The sequence below is a fragment of the Colletotrichum tamarilloi genome (genome assembly GCF_030869305.1).
Source record: "Colletotrichum tamarilloi strain Tom-12 chromosome Unknown Scaffold_162.1, whole genome shotgun sequence".
Classification (NCBI taxonomy): domain Eukaryota; kingdom Fungi; phylum Ascomycota; class Sordariomycetes; order Glomerellales; family Glomerellaceae; genus Colletotrichum; species Colletotrichum tamarilloi.
In genome coordinates, this window is record NW_026849545.1 from 48,778 (window position 1) to 67,744 (window position 18,967).

At 50.2% G+C, this 18,967-nt stretch overlaps 5 protein-coding genes across 5 annotated transcripts; 2 read left to right on the top strand and 3 right to left on the bottom strand.

Annotated features, from left to right (window-relative positions):
- Nucleotides 1-349: 349 nt before the first annotated feature.
- On the bottom strand, nt 350-1,794 carry CTAM01_15443 (uncharacterized protein; the record flags this gene model as incomplete). Its single annotated transcript, XM_060531440.1, has 2 exons — nt 350-1,609; nt 1,660-1,794. The coding sequence occupies 2 exons, from the start codon at nt 1,792-1,794 to the stop codon at nt 350-352; spliced, it is 1,395 nt and encodes a 464-aa protein (XP_060373994.1).
- A 525-nt stretch (nt 1,795-2,319) lies between these two features.
- CTAM01_15444 (tannase and feruloyl esterase) lies at nt 2,320-4,111 on the bottom strand (the record flags this gene model as incomplete). The annotated part of the gene is made up of 3 exons (XM_060531441.1): nt 2,320-2,652; nt 2,729-3,490; nt 3,542-4,111. 3 exons carry the CDS (start codon nt 4,109-4,111, stop codon nt 2,320-2,322), a joined length of 1,665 nt encoding a protein of 554 aa, XP_060373995.1.
- A 2,668-nt stretch (nt 4,112-6,779) lies between these two features.
- On the bottom strand, nt 6,780-8,762 carry CTAM01_15445 (phosphate transporter; the record flags this gene model as incomplete). Its single annotated transcript, XM_060531442.1, has 3 exons — nt 6,780-7,063; nt 7,117-8,571; nt 8,684-8,762. The coding sequence occupies 3 exons, from the start codon at nt 8,760-8,762 to the stop codon at nt 6,780-6,782; spliced, it is 1,818 nt and encodes a 605-aa protein (XP_060373996.1).
- An 872-nt stretch (nt 8,763-9,634) lies between these two features.
- On the top strand, nt 9,635-10,568 carry CTAM01_15446 (uncharacterized protein; the record flags this gene model as incomplete). Its single annotated transcript, XM_060531443.1, has 3 exons — nt 9,635-9,874; nt 9,977-10,046; nt 10,144-10,568. Coding segments are annotated over 3 exons (735 nt in total), but the record flags the coding sequence as incomplete, so codon positions are not given.
- A 4,734-nt stretch (nt 10,569-15,302) lies between these two features.
- Nucleotides 15,303-17,120, top strand: CTAM01_15447 (glucose/galactose transporter; the record flags this gene model as incomplete). Its single annotated transcript, XM_060531444.1, has 5 exons — nt 15,303-15,447; nt 15,511-15,598; nt 15,834-16,403; nt 16,459-16,790; nt 16,849-17,120. The coding sequence occupies 5 exons, from the start codon at nt 15,303-15,305 to the stop codon at nt 17,118-17,120; spliced, it is 1,407 nt and encodes a 468-aa protein (XP_060373998.1).
- Nucleotides 17,121-18,967: the final 1,847 nt, after the last annotated feature.

Below are 18,967 nucleotides of genomic sequence, written 5' to 3' on the forward strand. Positions count from 1 at the left end.
GAGGCAGATGATATGATACCTGTGTCAGATCGATCCGGGCAGCCGATTTCATGCAAGGGAAGTCCAAATTGTCTTGTAAGCCCGGCGCTTACGCTCCAACTATTGATTTGAGCAGCAAAGCAGGGACTTTCGTCAATTCACGAAGCGGGGCGTTCGAAAGTCTCCAGCAACTACTAAGGTAAGTAGACTCGACTTTGGACCGACTGCGTGCTAAATCGTATCAGGAGGTGCGCCGGGTTACAAGGATCTTGTGTAATAGATTAAATAATTCCGATGTCGCCTACCAGGCATCCGCTACCATGGTGCTTCTGAGATACATTAAACCTGAGAGCAAAGACCCGAACTGGCTTTAAGGCGATTCTCCATTAGTGAGATGATCTCGATCTTTGCCAAGCCTCTCGATTTCTTCTCTTGGCCATCGCAAATACTGTCTATACTGAGGCCCTAAAATGAGTGCGATGCCATGAAGAATGTGGCTTGCCCACCCCTTTATGTACCACATCCATTCGAGCGACTTGAGCAACACAACAAAGTGTGCCAGGATGAGAAGTGCAAAGGGCCTCTTATGTTTTAGACAAAGCACGAAATCATCATCGATACCATAAATGCAACCGATAATGACCTCCATCTTGCCGTTACAATCAAGCCTTGGCCTTGCAGTTGTACCAAAAGTTGTCTCAAAGCAAGACGAAACCCGTTGAATCATTTCCAAGTATACGGGGGTTTCTGGATCGCCAGAGCATGTAATCAAGTCTGTAAGACTGCTCAAGGCAGGCCCCCATTGGACTAGTCGTCTCGTGGGACCTGGCTCTGGGAGTGACTTCTCGTCATCGGCAGCCGAGAGGGGACCCAGAACTCCAGAGTAGATGGCATCCCATCCCATTGTTGTAACAACAATTCGAACACCCCTAAGTAATTCGAACCATGCCACTTCTTCTCCGTCTGAGACTATCAAGAGGTGTTCTGGGCTAGGCTTCTTTGCGAATGCATACGCACAGACAAGCGTGGTAGATATGTAAAGTGCTCCAGCATAGTCTTTATTAGATGTTGGCATGATGGCCATCACTTGGCGTAGGCCTATGGTGTAGTGAACATCTGCGAGCTGCTCATATTTAGATGACTCGGTAGAGTTCTCTTTCTCTTTGGATAAGTGTAGTGCGGAGATTGCGAGAAGCAGATGCAGGACGTAATGGTGCGTGAAGGCAAGACGGGGGACTCTCTCCCGCCAGAATCGCGAATTTGAGTATGTAAGATCGTCAGACGTTAAGAAGTGGTGCTGCAACTCGAGATCATCTACGGTCCATATCCAAGGAAGATCCGAGGCTACTTGTTCCTGCTGCTCCCCGCTCTGCGTGACTACGAGAGCTGTGTCGATTGACCTGGATCTTAGGCTATCGGGTGATTCGAAGAATTCTTGGGGGCTTAGCCCTTTGGATGCCGTATCCCAATCTTTCCGCGGTCTCCCTCTTCTCCGCGAATTTCCATGAGAAACGGTCTCGACGATAACATCATGAGTTGGGACGAGGTCTGTGATTGATGCTGAAGCGGCAAAATCGCAGGTTATAATAGCTTTCGAGCATTGCCCACATTGGGGTTTGGCTTCATCACACTGGTGTCTGGGTCAGTATTAAAGTGGAATGTTAGGTTCACATTGCGTACCTTGATTCTTCTTCGCTTGCAGGTTTTACACCCGTTACGGGACTTCTTATGTGATCGCCTTTTTGTGATGTGGCACGTCGTACACGTACAGCCAGGATCTCCGTGTTTCGCAATTTTCGCGTCCGGTTCACTCATCGCTGTTGATATATCCTAGATCCAGCTGCCGTCTGAGATGAACAATTCATGTGTGACTGACTGAGGGGTCTCGAGGCTTCTTGAAGACTTTTCTCCCCCAAGGGTGAGGAAAGGGGGGCGTTGAAGTAAGGATAGAGGATTAATTCTAGGAAGGCAAAGGGGGGGTTGCCACTAATTTTTAAGGCTCTAGGGGGCATTATGAACTCCCCTGCCTAGCACTGCCTCGGTGGGCCGTGCCCCCTCCCCCCCCTTCTGCCCGTCTATACGTGGAGCCGCCTTGTATCTACCGCTTTGAGAAGCGTTTGTGACAATAGCTTCTGTTGTAGGCAGCTGCTTACTCAAGTATATTACTTCGCCTTCGTTCGATAGACTCTAGAAATACACATCTTTACAATTGTAATATGGAGTGTACAGCAGGACACTTTATAGTCTGAAAGCTGGAGCCCAAGGTCGATTTTTGAAGACCACCCGCTAAAGGACACGCACAACTCATGCCTTTTAATCTGGACGAGGCCACCAACTCCTTTATACAGCGCATGACCAACCTGCCGGGTCTCCAGCCGTCGTCTTGCTGTATACTGCCTTCTTTGGGTACGGGCAGATAACCTGCCTCTCATGAGTATTGTCCGGCTTTGTGATGGTCACTGGAGAGCTTTCAGGAACTGTCCCATTCTCGACCCAAGACCTCAACTGATCAAATAACGCGATGGGCTGGCCGCCGCCAGGGCCGCCCCAGCAGTGCCCCAGTCCCGGGACTGGGAAATATCTATAGAAGTCTTGTGCATCATCTTGGTGATTCAAGACGTCCTTATAATACTTCAATGTATTGTTGGGCGGAATAGTCGGATCGGCCTTAGGCTGTGTTAGTCCGTACTGATAGGTACATGTACACGGGGACTGTACATGTAATAGCTGATGATATGCGGAGACTTACCAAGCCATGGAAAGTGATCATCTTGCCTCCAGCATTACGGAAAGATGAAAGGTCTGGGTCATCAGTCCCTAGGTAAGCATCATACTGTTGTCTGAAAGAGTGGTATGCTCTCTCCAATTCCTTGAAAGATATCTTTGTAGTAGTGATAGCGGGATCTTTGCCGATGAAGTAGGCCAACAACACTGTGACAGCGGCGTTGGGAACTCCAGTACACTTCCCATCTTCTCTACAGCTAGTTTGAGCACCAAACACTAGATCGGTGCCCATTTCCAGACCATACAGGTATGTTGACTCTCCTTCAGCCGTAAAAGGGCCCGTCCACATAGCATCCGCTACAGCGGCTGCCGTGTAGCTGATATTGGCCGATTTCCCGGTCAATGGGCAGTTGAACTCTGTTCCGACGTAGGCGTGAGGATCAAACATGGTCTTGCAGGCAGTTGTGTCGGCGATAAGGCCATCCTTAACTCCATCAAGCCCATCGCAAGCAGATACAGCAAGTGCAGTGAGCTGTTGCAGCTCGCATGGGTGAGGATACTGCTCAGTGACGTCCATATAGACCCTGGGCCATATGGTGTTGATGAGGACCCCGGCCCAGTTGATCGCCGGGGCTGCTGCGATGATTCCGTCGTAGATCGATGGGTACCTCTGGGCAAGTGCCGCACCCTGACGACCTCCTTGGGAACAACCATTCCAGTACGAATATGAAGGCTCCCTGCCGTAGTAGTTTTCAATGAGGTGCTTGGCGATGACTGCCTTAGGTTCCTACGTATTAGCGAAGTCGAAGCCTCGACACGGTTAAAGACGCCCACTTACCTCGTCATACAAGGTCTGTGACCCAAGATCCTGCAATGCGTACAGATTTGAGTTACCTGGACTTATCAGAGCCCACGAGTCCGGCCCCATGGCGTCCCCAAGTCCAGAATCCGTGGTTACAGTAGCATAACCATCTGCGATAGCGCCGGCCATAGTCGTATAACTCAGAAGCATTCTCCCAGCGCGCCACCCCCCACCTCCCACAGCTTGAAGTCTTCCGTTCCAGTCCTCGGTTGGAAGCCAGGTCTCGACATTGACAACATCACTATGGCCAGGGTGAGTGTAAGAGACGGTGATATTGCAGAAGGAGGCATTATGTATCTCGACAGCTGGCTGAGAGAATCTCCACTCTGCAGGTATAGGCCCGCTGAAGTTTGTGACCAGAGACGCTTCCAAGGAAATAAAATTTGCTCCTAGCAACGATGGCGCCGAGAATGTTGTGGCAGCGCATGGGTTAGGATGGATGCTTGTGCTGGAAGCCCCCAACCTTGGTTGTAAAGCTCCGAGAGGAGCCTGGGAACCGGGGCCTCCGGGAGCAAGGGATAATAGTTGGGTGATTCCGGCTGGCATTATTTGAGGTTGTTCGAGTCAGATCCTCAAGCGTTGAGACGATCGATTTTGAATCTATTCCTTGATTGTCCTCTATCTTGCAAGGGTACTGCCCGAGATCAAGTAGACGATCAATTAATAGTTGTAACGTTGTTGCATGCAGCAATTCTGTCATGACAAAAGTCGGATCCGTCACTTCGTCGCTCGTCAGCTGCAGTTGTTTCACAGCTTCCATGCCTCGGCGAAGCTCCCCGCCGAGTTCAGCTGGTCCCTTGCTGCGAGCGGTCTAGTGGACTGACGAGGGGCCAATAATGCCCGCTGCCAATCGGAGTTCGTCTTTTTCTCGTATCAAATACGATAATTGAGGCATCGAGCATGGGCCCCATGTTTCCGCGCGTTTCCGCTCTGGGGCATAAACCGGGGCAAGTCTGTTGAACTTCCGCATGAACACTCGATGACTTCGTGCCTGTTTGCATGAAGCTCTGCTGACTGCTCTTTGGCCTTTCAAGTGACCAATTTCTCGAAAAGACTAAACCATGGCCAAGAATGACCGAGCTCTTCGACCTTATTCTATGGTGCCAAGTCTGACCTTCGTTGCTATCAATTACTCAGTGAAAAGCCCCTTGGTAACATGGTCTTAGCTTCGGCCTTCATTCGGCAACTGCACAGGCTCGGCCAAATGAAAGGTCCTTGCTCCTATACCAACACATAGCAAGATGCGTGCTCCGCGATGGTCTCAGCAAGTTGGTCATATTAAGCAAATAATGTGTCGTATTTCTATATAAAGTATGAGCTATAAATGAAATGTATTGGATGAGTTTTACGTAGACAACTCACGCCAGTGAGCTACCTTATCTTACGCTGCTATACGATGATAGTCCTCGAGATGAGCGCATGCACGCCCTCAAGTAAGGTAGGCAATAATTTAGCAAAACTTAATCGAGGATCGAGAGGGGACGCTTTTCTCGTAGCTGTTCAGGGTTGCAAAGTCGAGCAGTCAACGATTTCGATGATTTGTGTTACGGGCCGCCTGGTCCGCGGCCCACATTCTATGCTTGATCTAGATTCTGCATAGACAAGGCACACATCTAGCCTTAGTAGAGGCTATACGCAAAAACACAGGGAACAATAAATACAATAATATCGGGAAAATTATATTTCATCTTCTGAAACGTCATATCGGTGTTGGCAAGAAGGACGAGGCTTTTCCACGTTTTGTCACTGGTGGGTTATTGGGGGGCAGAAATATTCAGAATGTATTGAACTGGTCTGAGAACTTGATTTTACATTATCATTCCATATTTAAGACCGAGGTGACCTCAGTCAATTGCATTCAACTTCATTCAACGAGAGAAGCAAGAGACTTTCCACTGCTTCATAGTCTGATACCCAACGATACTAGAACCCAAGGTTCATGTGACAAGGCATCTGTGTATAATACTCGATGAATCATGAGGTGAGAGTTGTATAGAAATCATTGAACGGCAAGAACTTCATTTGAGTGCAGTTGGTCAAGCAGTTGACTCCGCTCGCAACGAGGGTCTTATTCTCCGTTACACCCTCAGACTTTGCTGATAAAGTCTAGGGTCGGGCAAGAATAATACAGCCCTTTTCCATACAAAGGCCCGATCTTCGGTCTCTATGTGGATAGATATTCCCCTTGGCGCTGACTTGGCTTGTTTGACTACACATCTTGAGGTACATTGGACAGCAAATCGAAAACGGTCTTCGGGGTCCTCATCACGCCACGCTTCTGGTTTGTCAAATACGACAGTGCAAGTGGACGATCTAGGTATGAGTGAATTAATCACATGAGCTCCGTACCTCGTTTGTCCTGCCCATCAGGATCCCCAGATAAGACTCAGGTATGAAGAGTAGGTGATTACTAGGTACAGCTTTTGCAGAGCGCCAAGCCGAAGCATCACTGTTGATCACGCGATCAATTGCCGACTTCAATTACCATGCTACCTCCCTCTTCAAGGCTTGCTCTTACTGTGGGAATGTGCAATCTTGGCATCCTCATGGGGAATTGAGGTGATGGGCGATGCCACGCTTGCATAGCCACAACAAAAGCTTGGCGCTACCCCACGACGTCTTGACAACTTCAATTCCAGCACCCAATCACGAGATGAGAAGCTACTCATGTCTTGTCCTCTGTTTCAACGAGCTGATTTTAGGTTTTGCCAAGTTTGTTGGGGATAGATTGAAAACCTGTTCAGTTCGATAGACTTACTGTACCTTGTGCCGCATCTTTGCTAATCCCATGCATCGTCCCCGGAGATATCATGATCTACCACACGGTGATAGCTTGCTTTTGCCAAGAAATCCCCGAAGATCGAGGCTACATCACTAATATCTTCTCGTATGAACACGTCACATGCCCAGCTTGGCTCTTGAAGAGTGGGACGGGCCGCAGAGGGCACCCGCTCCGGCGCTGGTGGGATTCTTTTTCAAACGCTCTTCATCGAGACTGCGCTGTCACATATTTCACTCAGTTACTTCCAGACTGCGCCAAGATCTTGGCCGGATTGCAAAGATTATAATTGTCAAAACTGTGGTATTGATGCTACTGACATGCCACCCGCCTCTATTTATATGCCGTGCCTAGCCCCTTTTTCGTTCATGTACATTATGTGTCTAGTGAAGATGGTATCAAATGGAAGCCCCACCAGGGTAAAATTGATTGCGCTTAGAAGTGAGGAGCGTTAAGAAAAAGGCCCATGAGGACACCGCCAAGAGTGCCGGCGACGGGGATTGTCATGATCCAAGAGAAGACCAAGAGACCAACACGCTGGAAGTTGACGGCCTTCAGAGTACCATTGCACAGACCGACACCGACCGTGGCGCCAGTAATGCACATGGAGGTAGAAACGGGTAGAGAGTACTGGGAAAAGACAAGGACAGTAATGGCAGCGCCCATTTCCATGGAAGAACCACGACTGGGGGAGTGGTAGGTGATCTTGTTGCCCATAACTGTTGTCTGTTAGTGCCGCGACTATCTAGAGTTTGAATTAGATGAGACTCACCCTTCATGATGTTGTAGCCATATGTGATGAGACCAAGAGAAATAGTGGCGGAGAGAACAGCAAGCTGCCAGACAGGGACAGGGGCCTTGGCGGCGGCAGCGTCACCGGTACTCCAGGCAGAGTAAATGACAGCCCAGGGACCGACAGAGTTGCCGATATCGTTAGCGCCGTGCGCGAAAGAAGCAGTGCAAGCAGTGATGATCTGTACGAAAGAGTAGGTGTGTTCGACCTCATTGGGGTACTTCTTAGCGCTGGCGTACACGCGCTTCATGCGCTCACCCTCGGGGGTACCGGCGACGCCAGTCTGGGCAGCGTGGATGTCGTAGTGAAGACCGTAGAGAGCACCAACAGTGATCATGGCGGGAATACGCTTAAGGGCAATCTTCATGTTGTGAAACTCGTAGATCTGACCAGCGCCCATTGGGTTGTCGCGAAGGGTGCGCATGGCCCAGCCGAGAGGACCACGCTTCTTCATCATCTTTGCGTGCAACCTGGCCTCGCCCTCAGCCTGGAGTTGCTTGTAGGTAGGGCCCTGGCCAATCTCAGCAGCAGCCAGGGACCTCTCCTGGGGAACGTGGGTCTCCTTCTCGTGGGTCTCCTTGAGAGGCTCATCGCCAGACTCGGAAGATTTCACAGACTCGTGAGAGGGAAGAGTCTGTTCGTGCTCATCTTCCTGGACGACGGCGTAGTTGGGAACCTTGGCCTTCTCGGCATCGGCGGGAGCGGGACGCTTGAAGAGAAGAGGGCCGTAGACGAAGTGGTACCACTTGATGGTGTAGTCCTTCTTGATGACCTTGGCGTGGACGAAGGGGACGAAGAAAAGCGCGGCGAGAAGGCAAAGGCCACCACCAGTTCCCATGGTGACAGCGGCAATGTACCACGCAGGCTTCTTGCTCAGACCAAGGTTGGGAGAGCCCTTGTAGACAATGGAAAGCGTGCAGATAGTGCCGGCAATGAGGAAGAAGAAAGGCGAAGTCCAAACGGCCCAGGGCACGGGGTTCTTGCGAACGTGAACCACGAACTTGATGAGACTGAAGATGATGGCACCGAAGCAGCCTGAGATAGCGGGCGCCATACCCAGACCAGCAAAAATGGCACCAAGACCCTTGCCGCCGTTCCAGCCCCACTGAACCTTGTCGGCGCCAGCAACAGCAACACCGACACCGGCGACGGCAGAGACCAGAGAGTATGTCGAGGAGACGTGGGCAGAGTGTCGCGTGCACCACATGACCCAGGAAGAAGCGGCGGCCAGGGCGCAGGTAAAGGCGAGCATCTGAACACCGGGGTTGCCGTTGAAGACGTTGTTGGGGATAATACCGTTCTTGATAGTGTCGGCCGTACGCGCACCAACAGTGATGGCGCCCAACATCTCGAAGATGGTACCGAAGATCATGGCTTGTCTGTAGGTAATTGATCTTGATGATACACTGGTCGCCCAGGCGTTTGCGACATCGTCTGAAAGTTGAGCCGAGTCAGTGTCTGATGTCTTGAAGCGCCAAAGTATATCAGCAGCCGCAGACCGCTTATCTTGTCTGCGCCTTTTCGCCCGATGGAGGACTGTACTTACTAGCACCGTTGTTGTATGCATCGAGCATAGCAAAGAACGTGCCAATGGCAAAGACGTAGGTGTACTGATCGAGCGCCATTGTGACTGACTGCCGCTTGGCTGTGACTTGGCGAGCAGATTCTGTGGTCTCGATAAAGGAAGGGGAAGAGGTGCTTGCTAGAGAAGACGGGACAAGCAAGGCATCGAATGATGGGAAAGGCGCGCACGATAAACCTTTTATGTGCTCTCTTGGCGAGTCTGACTGACAGAAAGTAACCGGTGTCTGCTTTGCAGCAGATACCAGCCTTGGTTCCGAGTGAGCACTCAAATTGTTGTTGATACACCCCCCCATGCTCCGATGTCTTTCTCCTCCTCCTCAATCAAGCGTGGCTCAATGTGTAGTCAATGGCCGACTAAGTTTCTCTTCGTACATGGACACCCCCCTCTCACCCACTTCATCGACTCTATCACTCCAGGATTGACGATGGGACCTCGATGGCAGGCCGAACGGGATGCATCAAGGATGTTGTTTACGGCTAGCGTGCCAAGATGTCGGTATCCCTAGCATGCTAGCAGCTTAGTCTGCGAGACTCTGGGCCCACCCAGCAAGCTTTATTTGGGCGTGGAATCTCATCTGGGGAGGATCTGGAGTTGACGAATCATGGGGCTTCAACCCTCCACGTGTGGCATCTGTTTGCTACAGTTGTTTGACTTGGTCGTTGAACCCCCCTGCTCGTCGAACTTGGCGAACAACATATTAAGACCATGCCAAGCCCTTTAGACCCTTCTTGTTCTTCTCGTCAGTTGCTACGCCGTCTCTTTGCGCACAACTTCTCGTCTGTCTTGCGTTCCTGACGGGCCTTTTGGTCAGAGGCGATGTTGCCAATGGACGATAACCCCACGCACGCCTCCTTCGACCGTCGCCCAACCTACCGATAAGGGTTTGCCTCTCCGGTCTGCCAACATGGACACCGACGTGCGCCTTCTCCACAGACACTGGGAAGAGTCAGACGTCTCTGGAATCCCCGCGAACGAGGGGTCTTCGCTTCCAGTCTTCCGCTCGAACTCTCTCAGCCACCGGCAAGCCCAACCCCCACCAGATCAACGCTGGTCCGATGTCTCGACCACCAGGAATGCGCGTCGACAGCACGTTGCGAAAAGTCTGTTGCCAAACCTTTTCCCAGCAGCTCTTGGCGCTCGGTCCCCATTGCGGTATAGCCCCGTAATGTCACCACCAACTTTCCGATGAGAGACAGGCCAGCCGGCGAATTACGAGCCAATATTCACTGACGCCGCACATGTCCATGCTTCTAGCTGAAGACCACAGGTGCCAACCGTGGCCAGAAGACTCGGGCGCCTCGCAATTTGACAAATGCTCCTGACTGTGAGCTGATTCACGAATTCCTCTAGTCCACTCGGTCTCCCGATCGAGAGTCTTCGCCCGGTTTGCTTTGGACCGAACGCGATCGAAGAAACTCTAGCCCGCCGCGGCAAGCCGGAGAGCCCTGGTGAGGGTGAGCCGCTCTTTTGGGGCCGACTCATGTTCCTCCTATGCTCTTGTGGTGCTTGGCGATGTCGCACGTGTCAGCCCTTGGTGCACAACTCCAGCGAGTTCAGCCCGTGCTCAAGACACGATTTCGGTCAATTTCTCGAGGGATTCCATCGCGTGGACCGTGATGAAGCTATCTTCACCACCAAAATTTGGACTGAAGTTCTAGAGGTTCACAACCTGTTCATCGCCAAGTCGGGTATCCGATGCCAGGACGCGTCCAAGACTTACAACCTGTCGATCGGTATTGAAGGAACGTCCTCCATGGTAGTGGTGAAAGGTTGGCAAAGCTTGCCACAGAACCAAGCTTCTGCCTCCCTGATGACAAGAATCTCGGCGCTCCAGTCCAGCGCCTGATGCGCCGCAAGTGCTGTACGTCACAAAATTGTCAAAATATTTGCGAGCCTGACGGATCTTCAGCTATGGTGAGACATTCCGAAGTCACGCTCGAGGTTTAGTGACCCGAGGATACGGAATCGATAGCTCGTAACCCTGCAGTTGAAAAACTTGTGATCCGGCTCTTCAAGGTCCAGCCGTTCCCGCGCCGCTTATATTGGACCCCACTTCGGCTGAGCCGCCCAACACTTCGCCGTCCCCGAGCCCACGTGCTTGATCCGTAGGTCAGGACAGACCGAGTTCACACAACACCACATAAGAGGCCAAGCCGCTCTTCATCGACTGGGCGGTGCTGGGTGATGGTTCCTCAGGAGAGGCGACCCGATCCCTCTTAATCCTCCAATCAAGACCGCCTCAATAATATGCAATTGCCACTGTTGCATGAGTGCATTTGCGCATGGCCCCTGACTCCGTGCGCTATTGGGTCCGGATCTGTAAAAAAATGTTGCTTGTGCTTCAATCTAGAAGGCCTCTAGAAAACTTGCATACTTATACGGTCGGGGTGGCCGTCAACGTGGGTCCCTCTCATCGGCAGCCTCAGCGAAGCTGTCCAGCATTTTCCTTTCAACAGTGATGCCAAGGTGACACTTCATAGTGTTATTATGAGCAAGAAGATATTTCAATCATAGAATCCCACCTCTATTAATGGCTACTCAGACAATCGAGGTTTGCTACAAATAGCGTTCTGCTCCTCTGCTTGCCCCTTTTCGATCACCGTCGGTTGCTTGGTCCAACTGGAACGTAGCAGACTCAGTTCTGCAATACATTTTGATGGGAAGAGACGCTTTTGTTCGTACATGGGTCAAGTAGTGATGTTTGACTTTCTTCTAACCCAGCTCCGTTCTTGATAGGTAATGAATATGGCTCTAGCTCGAGCCTACTGCGTAGAACCCAACCCTGAGGACAGCGAGGGGTCGAAGCAAGGAATGGCATGGGATACTAGGCTATAGTAAACTCTGATACCATGCAGCACGGTGTTGCATCGAGCTAGCATGTCTTCCCGCTATGCATGAACCGGCATCTCGTTTCGGCCGGAATCAGGGGTCTGCCGGCCTGAGTGGGCCACGGCCGGAGTTTGACCGCGTAGCAGGCACTCGGGAGACGGCGTGGCAATGCCCGGCCTCTCTCCGGTTGTATTAGGCCTTGATTCATCACTGTGCGTCGAACAACCGTTGTATTGACCTGCAGGGTGTTGCATGATGCGGCGTATGAAATACATCGTGTAGAATTTTCAGTGAAAAAGAACTTGTCTAAAGTTTTCGAGCCTTAGTTAATCAGAGCATTCTGTATTTCAAGAGATCTTATTTCGAGGAAAATTCAGCGAGAAGACTGTACATACTTCATGTCTTTTCGCCACCTACTTACATCTGGCGAGAATCATCTATAGATAATTTTAAAAGGAAGAATCTTGAATCTCAAGCCGCGTTTGGTATTGATTACTTTCGGTATTGATAGCTTGGGTGGCAATTATAGTTCGAGAGTCTTCCGCTATCTATAACCTATGATTGGAATGGAAGCAAAAGCCTCAATATAGAAACTAAGAAATGGAACAAGTTGTTTAGATTGTTGCAGCTTGATGTGCGTGGTAACACTAGGTGAAGTTCTGTCGAGTTCGGATTGGGATCTACTATTCACACAGTAAGATGGCTGGTTAACTACCTATAGTAGGTCGGTGGACGAGACGGTGCAAAGTTGCTGCAATAACGTTCATCAATGGTGCACTGAGCTAATACAATATCAGGATGCTTGATTTCCTAGAACGGCGCATGTGAAACCACTGGTGTGGTTTATTTTCTGCATGAAGTAGGTACCAGTATAGCTAAGGCGCACCAAGGCTGCCCCCCCCCCCCCCCCCCGTGCTGCCATACGGAGATGAAGTAGGTTGGCTAAGTACAAGCAAGCTTAGAGAGCCTATGAAGAAGGAGCTAGAGCAAGTTTTACAGGATTTGAATGTTATCTCGGCCTGACTCGTTGACCTGCATATCTTGCAGAGGGGAAATATGGATGATGTTGATCTTCGATGTCGTCCAGCTAGCAGAGCTACTTCTCTACAAGCGCATCAGTAGATGGCTAGAAGTCAAAGAAGACAATGTGAGTTTTAGACACTTATCAAAGAGCAACTGATTCACTTGATCTGCGGAGACTTCACTAAAGACAGGTCAAATGGCCCCCCATTCCCGGAACAAATTGTGGAATAGGTAGTTAGACCCTTGGGCCAAATATGTCAGATTCGCTTTCCTTTTTGGTTTTGTAGCTGTGGTTTTAACTTAGCAGAATTACAGAGGTAATCAACATAGTAGACATGGTTCCTGATGTAAGCGTCTGCGAGACACTTCAGGCCAAGGAAGCCTTTCCCTAGTTACTTCGTCACGTCATCATGGGCTGAATGTAAGAAAGGTTATGTGGCCACACATCGCTGTTCGCCTAAGCGCAGTTAGTCTGCCACTTCGGTAGACTGCTTCTTAGGTATTTGTACTTTAAACCCACTGCAGTAGTCCTAAGTTGTCTGGGACGACGGTTCTGGAGGCCCTGCCATATTCATCCGGACAAATTTCAGAACAAATTATCGACGCAGCAGATGATAGCCCGATGGTTACCATGGAGAACTTCCGGCTTTATTCCAGGGATTAATAAGCTATAAGGACCCTGCCTTAAATCATTTTGTAATCTGTATCTCGAGACGTTAAAGCGAATGATCCCTATCTTGGCGTTGATATCTGATAACTATTTGACGATACTTTGTGGTGATAGCCCGAATTTGTCTTGTCGGCTGTCAGTAGGGAGCGCCGACTGGTCACAGTCGGCTGCAGCTGTGAACATCTCCGTGGTAACCTTCACGTGACCATATCGGAAAAGAACCAAGTCCCGAAGAATTTGACGCTGTTGCGAGTCATGTTCAGTCGATTGCTCGCAGCACGACTTTCAGCAATTGAAGTTGGCCTTGGCTTACTTCAAGTCACTTAGGTGTCCATGAGCTTGGCAGTAAAGACATCTACATTCGTATATCGTTCGACATCAGTCCGCCAGCGAAGCGGTCTCGCAACCCCACGGTAAAGTATCGAGTTCCTCTCGTCTTGTCGTCTTTGGTAAGCCTAAGTTTGTTTCAGCTATCGGCAATCAACGAGTGATCGTCGACTGTCTCCGGTGAGTCTAGCGCCAAGCGGAACATTTCGATGGCGGACCTGTTTGTTGTTGGAATTTATATCCATAAAGACTTTTGCATCGGTCGTTCCAGTCTTCGTCCGATCCCTTGAGACATTCTCGGACCACCGACGACTCCAAAGTCTGGTTAGAGGCATTCGGCTAGCGGCGCCAAACACGCCATCCCGCGATTGTGGATGGAGGCTGGAAGGTCTAGCTTGTCCTACCTTACTTCTGATAGGGGAGGTCTATGTGGCTAAATTTAACCGCTGCTGGACCGCCCTCCATGGGAGTGCCTGATATCTTTTTGACGCGTAGAATCTTTGCAGAAGGGATTCCAGTTTTTTGAAACCGGATTTTCGACCCTCAGATTGTGTCGCTGATGTGACTGGACCACTAGTCCCGAGTCTCTGGGGCTGACGGTGGATCTCGTCTGCTCCCAGTCTAGCCCCGACAGCTGAAGTACGCGGTAGCCAACACTCAGTGTTATTAGGAAATCATGTAAATTGACTTCTCTCCACGTGAATATCAGTTGAGACAGTAGCGCGTAATGATCACGAGAGCGAAGAGTGTAACAAACTGAGGAGGTGATGTCACATAGCCCCCCCGGCCCTGACAGAGAACCAACTGGCCTCCTTACGCCAATCGGTCCGCCGAGCGAATGATCATCCGCTTACTCCGCAATCTGAGCGTCCTTCGGTCCATCTTTATATCGAGCCCCGGACCATTTACCCCAGACTCGATGAACTGCCGTCCTCCTCCATGTCCAATCACCACCATAGAGACTGATTAAAATCCCCACCTCACTTACCCTCGTCTGACAGCCATCCTCCAAGCTGTTGATTCGGGGGAATTGGAGCCACATCGAGTAAATGATGGACATGCCAAGGCTGGGTCGCGAACTCTCTGTGAGTTACCGTAGGATGTCCTCTCTACCGGTATTCTCTCTGGAGATCCACCACGTCTTCTTCAACTGGCTGCTCCAACCTTCACCCCGCACCTCGACCGAGCATGGATGGGGCCATCTTTGCTTCCCCGGCGACTTAGAGCATGCGGTGACCATCCCCGCAATCCTCTCCAAACGCTCGTTACCCCAGATCAGTCCAGAAGACCGTTGCTCCACCCGAGCCTTTTGTTCACAGCAAGGAATTGAGTACCCGTAGTGCTGTGCGACTGGTCTTTTGATCGGGGACTGCTAGCCATGTAACCATGGAGAAGCCAAGAAGCAGCCAAGGATGGTCATGTCCATCTCGCTTTCGTGCAGGGGAAGATCAGGCTCGAAACGACCGAAAATGCGGCCGGCTTGAGCTCTTATAAGCTTTCGTCTGACCCGGGTCTCCTCGTTCCAGAAGAATTCTATTTGTTCTCGGACGCGTCTCACCGCATTGCAAATTGCAGTCCATCGGTCCAAAGGCTACTGCCACGTCCGCCTCGGTACTGAGGTTTTGACCTTCCCACCAGACCGCAACGGTCGCGATCACTCCAATATCTTCTCAGTGCCACCACCAGACCCAGCGCAACACGGCGCTCGATCATCCTCGTCAAACTTGCAAGATGGGTATCAAGGAGTTCTTCCGCAAACGGTCTTTGCGCCAGAAGGATAATGTCCGCACGAACGCTGCCGAATTGACGCTAAAGGAATCTCTGTTTCCCATCGTTCTTGTCACTATCCTATTTTTCCTCTGGGGGTTTTCCTACGGTATGTTGCAGCAACACAACAATTGACGATCGCATACAGGAATGCTAAGAATCTCATCATCAGGCCTTCTCGACACTCTGAACAAACACTTTCAAGATACACTTCACATCACCCGGGCTAGGTCCTCTGGCTTGCAGGCTGCTTACTTTGGGTATGTCCGTCGTCACAATCCCCCTCTCACACGGGAACAATCGCGAAGGCGGCGATTCGCCGACTTGCTTCTTGCCGGTGTCTACATCGGCGTCTACTGCCATGCGTTTACACAGCATTCAGCTAAGCGACGCACAATCGCGCACTGCCATTACCACTAGTCCCCGGATACCTCATGGCTTCCGAGGGCTGCAACAGTGCAGTCATAGACATGGATGCTGACTCTTGCCTGACAGAGCCTATCTCATTGCCAGTCTCGGGCACGCGGCGTGGATCTTAAGGCACTGGGGCTATAAAGCTACCTTTGTTTTTGGACTCTTCCTATACGGCCTGGGGGCCCTCATTGCGATCCCATGCATTATCGCCAAGAGCTTCGGTGGCTTCTGTGCCGCCATCTTCATCATCGGTAATGGTCTTGGCTCCCTCGAAACAGCCGCAAATCCGTACATCACCGTCTGCGGTCCTCCTAAGTACAGCGAGATTCGAATCAACATTTCTCAAGCCTTCAATGGTATCGGCACTGTCGTGGCTCCCGTCATGGGATCGTACGTCTTCTTCGCTTTTGACGACAAACGTGCTCTGGAGAATGTTCAATGGGTCTATCTCTCCATCGCCGTCTTCGTCTGGGGGCTGGCGATCGTCTTCTGGCTGGCTCGAATTCCCGAAATCACCGATGCTGATATGGCTTTCCAAGCTTCTGAGACGCACGCCAACGTCGATGATAAGCCTTTCAGGAAGCAATACCGTCTCTTCCACGCTTCTTTCGCCCAGTTCTGCTACACTGGTGCTCAGGTAGCCATCGCGGGGTTTGTTGATCTTCGTCTAGAGTGGATAAAGCTCAAAAGTTAACGATAGTTCCAGATTCTTTATCAACTATGTGACAGAACGTCGCGAAAACACCGACAACGCGCTTGGCTCCAAACTTCTTGCTGGCGCCCAAGCCGCCTTCGCGATAGGCCGTTTCGCTGGAGTTGGTCTTATGCATTATATCAAGCCCCGTTGGGTATTTTTGGCGTTCCTGTCATCCTGTATCATCTTCATTGCCCCTTCCATCACACAGAAGGGTGATACCGGCATGGCCATGCTCTATATTGTCCTTTTCTTCGAGTCTATTTGCTTTCCAACAATTGTGGCTCTCGGCATGAGAGGCCTAGGCAGGCATTCTAAGCGCGGCAGTGGCTTCATTATTGCAGGTAAGCGTTCCATTCATTGTCGGGACCGTTGGTTCGCTATCTAATGCATGTAACTCAGGTGTATCTGGTGGTGCAGTTGTACCTCCGTTGCTTGGCGTCGTTGCCGATCACAAGGGCATGGGCATCGCTATGGTCATCCCCCTTATCTTCTTTGTCTTGGCATGGTCATATGCGTTGGCCGTTAATTTTGTCCCGAGGTACCGGAATATCGCCGATGCTTTCACTGAAACTGAGGTTGGCATTAGGCCCGTGGACGTGGAAGAGGAAAAGGGAGGCATCGAGTCGGTCGAAGACAAGCATGGCAAGAACGCCATCCCCACTGTGGCGTGAGCCGTTGCAATTAAGCATTGCTTCAGGCATAAATCCGTCCAGAAGATTGGAAATCGCATATACATACTTTCATGAGATACCATGCAATCCCTTGGCAGGCAGAGCTTGTACAGGGAGTATGTTGCACCTTTAGAGAATTCACATAATCATCACGCCGTCAAGCTTCCTTATTCTAGATGGGCTATTAGGCTCAAGTTCTGTCCACAATGCAATTGCAAATTGCATTTGACGTTGTTTCTGGTTGAAAGTTTAATTTTTCTCTCCACACATGGAAAATGAGTGTAATGCATATGATTTTCCGAGCAAGTTGAGAAATGAGCTATGAGAGCTAGTGACGGCCAATCCAAACATTCAAACCAGGATTTACCTCCGTAGTAAGCCGTTAATCTGCAAATAACTCATGGTTTAGATCACGGACGTCACTCACTCACTCTGAGGTCCGACTTGAATAAAACGATAGTTGGTTTATGGGCCATACACTTCAAAGAGAGGAAGGTCCAGCCATAGAAAGACAAGCTGGACAACACAGAAACCCATTAGATATCTACGGGCTTATGCGAATTAGCATTCGCAGTCAATAACACAACATCAATGCCTCGGTAAATGAGGGCTGAACATTCCATATTGGATTTTCCCAGCCTACAATTCTAGCTCAGAACAGTAATGAGGGAGTAGTATGATAAAACCGGGACATGGCACATCAGTTCAATTCTTATCTCACATCACGGAAACCTCTTGTGGAAGCGAGACTGGCTAAATTGATTCGAACGATGCGCAATCGTTTTGATCCCGACGACGGAAATGACGTCGATATATGCATCTACAATTCCTCAAACAACGAACTTCTTAACTAAGTACCTTACATCGGATAGAACTCATAGGTGAATAGCATGGTAAATCCTAAGATAATGCCTGGTTTCCTGCTATTCCCTATAGCAAATACGTCTGCATGCGAAAAGACAATGCCATGACTGATAAATTAACATTATGATGTGACTTGTTGGTCTTGAGCAGCGTTCTGACGGCTAATGATAGAATTGGTATTTCTCTTTCTCTTACAAACTACCTGTGCTTGGCACGCTTCCAAGACTCCTGGCATCACAGCCATTACGATTTTCAATTTTCCTTGAAAAGTCCCGGATCGAGGCCTAGGTATGGAACATGGGTCCACGTGCCAATTTGGTTGACGGGCTAACCCGAAGGCGGACACAGAATGCTGAGCGCCATTCTGAACCTCGTGGATTGTAGAGAGTTCAGTGACATAGAGCTCAGAAGGCTTGGATAAAAGACATGACATGTTAGATGGGTATTTGGCTAGCCGAGCATCATCTTCGAGACGGTCTTCAAGCCACGTTGAGCGTTGAGTCGCCTAAGTACTGACTTATTATCGCAAAGCGACAGATCGATGGCTGTCTAATATAATGCCAGCACAACGTGACAGAATAGATACGCCCTTATGACTTGAACAGAATCAGAGATCAGTAGAACGGAATTCCCTCTCTTGATTGCGCAATAGTCTTTTTTACGCCCATATCAATTCGCAGCCGTATCTATTCAGAATCTGCTCAAATTGGTCTTAGCTGTCCTAGAATATGTCTGGATGTTAAGTCAACATACCCACTTCCTGGCACCCCCCTGTTTCTGGCACCACAAAAACGATGGGATCACAACCCAACCTCCTCATTACTATTAACTATTGATCCTCAACCACACCCACTACAATACAGCTGCCAGCCTCACTAGGGCATTCAGAGTCGCTGGATTCAGCCGTGATAACCTCCTTTTCACCCGCTTCGATTTGAGCCCGATGGATATCCCTGATGTTCGCGAACTTCGTATTGGGATCG